Raw genomic sequence first — 7,918 nt, forward strand, 5'->3', positions numbered from 1 at the left:
CATCCTGGATACCTCGTTCTCCTGTGTCTGTGCCCCATAAAGGCCTGAGCCCCTTTTCAGTGACTGTGGGGTTCCTCAAACTTGGGGTTCCCATCTGGTCATACCCTGGACTACTCCAGGAGTGTCTGCATCTGTAGTGAGTTGCATGCCCCTGCTATCTGGATGACTACAGTACAGAGCCGGGCCTCCTGGAGGCCCGTTCACACAGGCCCCTGCAGCAGAGACCAGAGCCGGCCAGTCCCCCACATTCATACTTTATTAGCCTTTCCTCTCCAGGCCAGACACCCCTCCAGAGGGATGCCAGACTCAGACACGTGTAGCTCAGGCTACCACAGCCCATCAGTCAGCAGTGCCACACTTGAGGTCCCTAGGCCCTCCGCAGCCGGTGACTCTCATAGTCCTCAGGGATTGTGTCTGCAGATGAGGAGGCAACAGGTGAGAATGCCTTCTAGAGCCTTCCAGGTCCTGCCCACTGCCCCCTACCTCGCTCACCATTACAGCGGTAGCGCAGGTTAGCCCAGATGATGTTCTCTTGGGAGAAGCAGAAGACGCCCAGGCGGCCACCACGCATGGCTGTGTCCAGCACCACATTGCTGTCAGCCACTAGCTCGGGACCCTCGTAGAACCGTACCCTGCAAGTGGGGCCAGTAAGGTGGGTCCCCATGCTCAGCCCCCTTCATCGCTGGTTCACACTTGAGATAGGGGCTAGTGTCACAGCAGGGGCAGGGGAACCTGCCTCAGTTTCCCTCTGTGAGAATGTGTCAGGTGCCCTGTACAAAGGTGCTGGGGTCCTGTCAGTTCTAATCAGGACCATCTGCCCAGAGGCCCATGCTGTACTGTAAACGGAGCCGCAGCAATGCAGGGCATCCCTAGGGCGGCTCACCGCCAGCAGGGCATCCCCAGGGCGGCCGCAGCAATGCAGGGCATCCCCAGGGCGGCTCACCGCCAGCAGGGCATCCCCACCTGATGTAGCCAACTTGAGGCCGGTGTTGCAGGAACCAGCGGTAGGATGTCTTATCCTTCCATCCCACGTTGCGAGGATCCTTCCACAGCAGCCGTACTTGGGACGCTGTGTCCCCCGTGTGCCACAGTGCGTTTCGGAGCTGTTCTCCGGGACCCGTGGAGGACTTGACAGCCTGCCACAGGCCAGGGGAGGAAGAGGATCAGAGCCCCATCTAATGGAGCAGGTGGGGGTTATGGGTGGTGGAATATACAGAAGGTCCTTGTGGGAGGGCAGACCAAGTGAGGACTCCTGGGTGGCCACCACGGGTAGTGGAGTCTGGAGCCCTTGGACGTGCGCAGGGCCACCTTAGGGGATCTGGTGGCTTGTAGGCTGCAGGTGCCTGCTGGGATAAGCTGGGATCTAGAGAACCTGCGGCCTGTTGCAAGTGTCTGTAGGAGGATATGCAGTGGCCAGGGGAATTTAGGGCTCTGTGACCGGTTTGGGAGCTGAACGGGATGTGAGGTGGTCCTAAGGGAGTACCTTTTCTTTCTTTCTCTCTTTCTTTTTTCTTTTTTCTTTTTTTTTTTTTTTTTTTTTTTTTTTTGGTTTTTCGAGACAGGGTTTCTCTGTGTAGCTTTGCGCCTTTCCTGGGACTCACTTGGTAGCCCAGGCTGGCCTCGAACTCACAGAGATCCGCCTGGCTCTGCCTCCCGAGTGCTGGGATTAAAGGCGTGCGCCACCACCGCCCGGCTTTTTTTTTTTTTTTGAGACAGGGTCTATCTTTAATCTCTGTGTATGCATGTTTCTGCATGTATGTGGGTGTGTTTGCACTTGGAAGTGAAGGCTGGAAGTTGCTGTCAGATTCATCCTCAATAGTTTACCACCTTGTTCTATAAGGCAGGGTCTATCGATGAAGCCTGGGGCTCCCCAGTGTGGCTAGTGTCACCAACCCGCTTGCTCTGGCTGCCTTAGGGCTCCTGTCTCTACCTTTCAAGGCTGGAATTACAGGGGGCCGCCATGCAGACCCAGCATTTACGTGGGTTCTGGGGGATCCGAACTCCATTCCCCATGCTTGTGCGGCAAGTACTTCAAAGAGGAGGCCTCTTCCCCAGCCCTCTGGGGGAGTATTTACGGGCTGGTGGGAAGATTTGAGCCCGTGGCAATGGTTGGGGGTGCGTGTGGGGGATGGGGATGGGTGAGGGAGAATGAGGCTGGTAACAACAGTGTTGGGAGGCTGTGACGGCTTTGGTGGTGACGTCGGGGGAGTATAGTGTGTGTAGAGCAGGGGACCAAGAGGGTACAGCCTAGCACCTTGAGCTGGATCCCCGGCTCAGCCACCGCCCGGAAGGGGTTGGCCTGCCAGTAGGTCTGCTCCATCTGTTTCCACATGACCACATAGAAACTCGAGCTGTCTTGGTAGCCGAAGATGAAGCCAGCGTAGTCGTCATCAGTGGCCGTGTTCACGTGGAACGTGCCCTCGAAGTCTACGCCATTGAAGGCCGTGTAACCTGTAGAAGGGGAGAGAGGAATGGGGCCTCCCCCGCTTGCTCTGGACACCCCGAACCAGACCCAGTCCCTCCAGAGGCTGTTCGCTACCAACCCCGCTCCCTAAATAAGGCCACACTCCCAACATACCGTTGGCCACATCCTAAAGCACACCCAAATCCCACTAGCTCTCAAGGGCCACGCCTCCCATGGCCACTCACAAGGCCACGCCCCCAAGGTCCTACCCACAGCCACAGCCACAGCCTCCTCCGGTCCCGACCAACCACCCCCGCCCCTCCACGGCCACACACACCTCTGGCCGCCACACCAGCAACCTGCCGTTTGTCCGTCTCCCCCCTTCTCCACCCTTCCCGAAACTAGCTGGCAGGTCCTGCTCTGTAGCCGCCCCGTAGCCCCTCCTCGCCCCGCGCCGCCTCACCCACAGCTAGGCCAGGGTCGCTGTTCATGGTCTGCACGATCTCCATTCCCTGGGGAGGTCGGAGGAACAAGGAAGGGTCTCAGGCCGGCCGAGGGCACCTGGGCTCCCGTAAACCGCCACCCGGTCCCGGCCGCACCTGATTGAGCACCACCCAGTTGGGATCGATCTGCGCATCACCCTCGGGGTCCAGCACGACCGTCTGGAAAGCCCTGAAGTCGGTGAGAGTGACCTCGGCGTTCTCGGGGCACACGTCGATCTTGTCTACGACCTTGTCAGCGTCAAAGTCGCCCTGACACGCATCACCCACGCCGTCCCCTGGAAGGAGGTGGGACACGCGGCCACTGTGGGCTCCGCTCAGGCTCCTCCCAAGGGCCTGTGCCAGCTGCTGGCCACGCCCACACCAGACCGCACACCAGCCAATAACCACGCCCTCACCACCCTCACCGTCTTTGTCCTCCTGGCCCGCGTTGGGCACTAGGCGGCAGTTGTCCCGGCTGTCGGGGACTCCGTCGTTGTCGTCGTCGTCATCACAGGCATCGCCCTCGCCATCGTGGTCCGAGTCCTGCTGGGCGCTGTTGGGCACTGTGGGGCAGTTGTCCCGGGAGTCCTGGTGTCCGTCCCCGTCCCTAGAGTGAAGAGGTGGGACGGTGGGACTCTGGGAGAGGGCGTCAGGCACCACTCAGCCGCCTCCGTCTCAAGGGCTCCTTACTGGTCTTGGTCGCTATCACAGGCATCGCCCACAAAGTCGTGATCCACGTCCCTCTGGAACGGGGTCGGGGGTCACAGTCAAGGCTAAGGACTCGGAAGCGGTCGCCACCCCCAAGTCCACAGCTCACACAGGAAGTGGCCCACCTGGTCCGGGTTTTCCTTCTGGGGACAGTTGTCACAGGCATCCCCAACGCCGTCCCCATCGCTGTCACTCTGGTCAGAGTTGGGCACCCTGGGACAGTTGTCAGCTACATTTCTTATTCCTGGGACAAATCAGGGAAATAAGGCAGGGTCCAAAGAAGGGTCAGGCTAGCATGGTGTCGGAGCAACACAGATCAGGCCTGGGACAGAGCAGACGGCCAAGAGGCTGGCCTGAGTTTGACCCCTGGGCCCCACGTGGTGAGAGAGAACGCACTCCTGCAAAGCAGCTTGCCCTCTGACCTCCGCATGTGCGCCATGGCACTCGTGCACACACGTGCGTGCACACAGGTGCGTGCACACAGAACAGATAAAATGTAGTAAAAGTGCTGTTCGCTTCGGCACTGGTCTATGTAGTGAGTTCTAGGACAGTGAGACTCCGTCTCAAGGCCATCCCCCGCTGTGAAGCCACCCGAGGATACTAAACTGGGTTCCGGAGAAGCCAACGCATCTCCCCGGAAGTGGACAGGGAGATCTTTCCACTGCCCCGCCCTCCTCTCTCCCAGCCCTCAGCTGGACGGGTCACCGCTCATCTTCCAAGCCTTCCAGCACCTCCACCGGGAGACGGGCCCCACTCGCCACTCCCCAGCCGCGCTCACGGTCGCCATCAATGTCGTCATCGCAGGCATCGCCCCGGCCATCCCGGTCTGTATCTTTCTGGTCATCGTTCTTCTGGGACCGGCAGTTGTCACAGGCGTCTCCCCACTTATCGCTGTCCGAGTTGCGCTGGTCTGGGTTTCGAACCAGCGGGCAGTTGTCCTAGAAGACAGGGCAAGTGAAGCAGGGTCAGGATGTGGGGTTCAGATCGCCTCCCAGTCGGCTGGCAGAGTAAAGGCTGATAGCTTTTGTTCAATTTCCCCAGAGCCTACACAGTGTAAGGAGACAACCGATTCCTGCAAGCAGCCGTTTGACCCCCACGCACGGTGTCACACTGGCGAGAGCACACACACACACACACACACACACACACACACACAAATAGATACATAAATAAATACATGTAGTAAATAAAAAAAAAAAAAAAACACTTCCCAGACCTGTGCATCTCCAAGGAGGTCCCGCCCCTCCACCAGAAGCTGGACAACCAGCTAGACCTTGGAGATCAAGCCGCCACCAAGCCCCACCCATGAACCCTCCCACAGCCTTACTTCCTCGTTGGGGATTCCATCTCCGTCCGCGTCTGGGTCACAAGCATCTCCGATGCCGTCGCGGTCCACGTCCTCCTGCCCCGAGTTGGGCACCGTCACGCAGTTATCCTGGGGAGCGGGTACGCGGGGTGAGGGGGCGTGTCCATCTGGCCCACCACGCCCTCCAGGTCACGCCCTCCAGGTCACGCCCTGCCGGTCACACCCACCTTGCGGCATTGGCGCTCTGAGCAGCGCAGCTTCTCGTCTGGGAAACCGTCTAGGTCCGTATCGCGGCCGCATAGGAGCCCGTTGCCGGCCCAGCCGACTGCACACTGCGCAGGGGAGGCGGTGTTAGTGTCCACGCACGCCCGAGCCCCGGGACCCCTCCTCCACGACCCGTGCGCCCGCACTCACCACGCACGACCTCGAGCCGTCGCGCTCCAGGACGCAGTCCGCTTTCTCATGGCACGGGCTGGGTGACCCGTCCGGGCAGAAGCGCTGCCCTCGCCGCTGGCAGCCTGACGTCTGGTCACCCACGAAGCCGGGCTGGCAGGGGCCGCACTGGAAGGATCCCTGTGCGCAGGCGCGGTCCGTCAACGGGGCACCCACCCGCGCCTCACCGGCGCCATTCTCACCGTCCCTGCCTTTCTTACCCGGGTGTTGACGCACAAGGAATTTGGAACGCAATTGTGCTGCCCGGTCTCACACTCGTTAATATCCGTGCAAGCCTGGCGGACGGAGACACGGTCAGACAACACGTTTCACCTGGACGACGTCTCTTTGCAACCTGAGTCTCCACCCTGACGTCATGACCGAGTTTTCTGGACAAAATGCTTTCCATTCCCTCCTGACATACACGTCAGGTTTGTGTCCCCCTTACCTGTTTGTTGGTCTTGGCGAAGGCCAGCCCCACGCCCTCGTGGGTGGGGCCGCTGTACCCAGGCGGACAGGCTTCGCAGCGAAAGCCAGGGCTGGTATTGACGCACCGCACGCGCGGGAAACAGGGGTGAGCGTTGCACTGCGAGGAAGGAGCACGTAAGATTAGGGGCCCCAAGCTGGACCTCAAGAGCCACACCTTGGGGCTTCCCGGATTTGGACATTGGTTTGTTTGTTTTATTGGAGACAGCGTCTCACTGGCTGCCCTGGAACACACCATGTAGACCAGGCTGGCCTTGAACTCAAAGAGATCGGCCTGCCTCTGCCTCCTGGGAGCTGGGGGCTAAAGGCGTGCGCCACCAGACCAGAATGGTTCACAGCCAGGGCCATCAGCCAGCTCTTGGGAGTAGCGTGTCACACGGGATGGAGATCCCAAGGGTCGCAGATGACTTTGCCTTGATGGACATGGGGTTGTGACCCCTCAGGGGTGAGGAAATGAACTTGGGGGACGGGCATCCCCAGCTGAGGGAGGAAGTGGCCGACGGGGCGTGCAGGCGCGGCGGCGAGGAGGGTGGCTTTCCAAAGCAGAGGACTGATCGGGCCCCAGTGGTGAGGAAGATGGCTGGGGAGAGCCACCCCCAGTGTCCAAAGGGTCGTCGGGGTGGGCGTCAGTAGGAGCAGAAGGCGTGGTCAGGGGGGGCGTCTGGGACAGAGGTGGAGCTGGCCTGGGTGGGGCTCCCCCGGTAAATGTGAGATCTTCTGGACTTGCGCCTCCGGTTAGGGGCGGGAGGGCACCCTCGGTGGATAAGGGGGTCGTCGGGAAGGAGGGAGTTTGTGGTGGGGTTTGCCCGGGTAGCGTCAGGACGGCGGGGGTGTGGGTAGCCCGCGCACCTCATTAACGTCGGTGCAGTGCGAGCCGTTGCCGGTGTAGCCAGGAGGGCAGGAGCCGCAGCGCGCGCCGTTCCTCGTCTCCGTGCAGACCACGCCGGGGAAGCAGGAGCCTGGTGCGCAGAGTGGCACTGGCCGCACGCTCAGGCCGGGAGTGCGAGCCGGTTGCATCCCTTTAGAAACCAAGCAATTAGACCGTGGTCGGGGGAGGAGCCTCATTGAACCACACCCAGGGGAGGAGCCTCCCGGCCGCGCCCACAAGGACACTGGCTTGCCCCGCCCAGGGTGGAGCCGTTCGTGACCACGCCCCTCGAGAGCGCTCTTTTTAGTGCACTGGGGCAGGGCATGGTCGCGCGTGCGCCCTGCCGCTGCGCGGGCCTCCAGCTCCACGCTGTCCAGGGTCGGCTCGCATCTCACTGGCCTTCTCTCCGGCGTCCAGTCCGCTCCGTCGCCGTTCACTCCCGCCCCCGGCAGCCTTCTTCCCCGGCCCTTTTCTCCTTTTCGCTCTGTTTTCCCACCCCTCTCCGGCCCTCGGGTCCCGGCTGTGCTCACCGCACGCGTCACACTCCATCACCGTATTCTTCAGGAATGTGATCTCCTTGACCTGCGGGACAGGAGGTCAGCCGGACGCTTCCCTGTGCGCCTCCTCGCCGTCCCCCTCCTCCTCCCACGACCCTCCCCTTGGGAAGCCGGTGCCCACAACTACCCCCTTTCCATCTCCCCGGCTCAGACCCTGTGCATCCGGTCCCCGCGCTCTGCCCCGCGCCGTTTCTACTCTGTCCTACACGCTTGCCCGCTCTGTTGTCGCGCCGTCTCTGGTCCCGCACTGTCTCCTCTCTGTTCCCTTACCTGCTGTCGCAACAGCTCCCTCACGTCCTGCAGCGCCGCGTTGGTCTCCTGGAGTTCTCGCAACATCTGTGGGGCCAGGTCTCCACCTACGTCCGCAGGGGCCACTGATGGGCGGCCCAACCACCCCACCACCCTTCGCCAACCATCACCCATCACTACCTCCGGGGCTCTCCAAGCCCACCCCGCTGCTCCAGCTCCACCCGCCGCCTGATTTCTCAGCCCAGTGCATCTGTGGAGAACGGACCCCAAGCTCCGAGGAGCGGGAATCTGGAGCCTGGAGGGAACCGAGAGGCCTCCTGCCCACCCACGTCCCCTACTAAGCGGCTTTACCCAGCGGGATCTGGCCCTGTCCGGTCGCGCGCATGGCAGCCAGGGCGAGCACCAGAACGCAAGCGGTGAGGCCCA

At 61.4% G+C, this 7,918-nt stretch overlaps 1 protein-coding gene across 2 annotated transcripts; it reads right to left on the reverse strand.

The window, feature by feature from the left end:
- Nucleotides 1-238: 238 nt before the first annotated feature.
- Comp (cartilage oligomeric matrix protein) lies at nt 239-6,850 on the reverse strand. Of its 2 annotated transcripts, none has more exons than XM_059244585.1 (16): nt 6,668-6,850; nt 5,781-5,918; nt 5,554-5,628; nt 5,315-5,473; nt 5,128-5,232; nt 4,922-5,029; nt 4,373-4,532; nt 3,720-3,838; nt 3,577-3,629; nt 3,312-3,493; nt 3,004-3,182; nt 2,868-2,916; nt 2,255-2,451; nt 964-1,136; nt 493-632; nt 239-414 (listed from the first exon to the last, which is right to left on the reverse strand). In XM_059244585.1, the coding sequence occupies exons 1-16, from the start codon at nt 6,833-6,835 to the stop codon at nt 368-370; spliced, it is 2,052 nt and encodes a 683-aa protein (XP_059100568.1). In that variant the 5' UTR covers nt 6,836-6,850; the 3' UTR covers nt 239-367. The 2 variants fall into 2 exon arrangements, with proteins under 2 accessions (XP_059100568.1, XP_059100569.1); XM_059244586.1 differs by lacking the exon at nt 6,668-6,850 and adding an exon at nt 6,054-6,656.
- Between the last annotated feature and the right edge of the window lie 1,068 nt (nt 6,851-7,918).

The sequence above is a fragment of the Peromyscus eremicus genome, chromosome 17, assembly GCF_949786415.1.
Source record: "Peromyscus eremicus chromosome 17, PerEre_H2_v1, whole genome shotgun sequence".
Lineage (NCBI taxonomy): Eukaryota > Metazoa > Chordata > Mammalia > Rodentia > Cricetidae > Peromyscus > Peromyscus eremicus.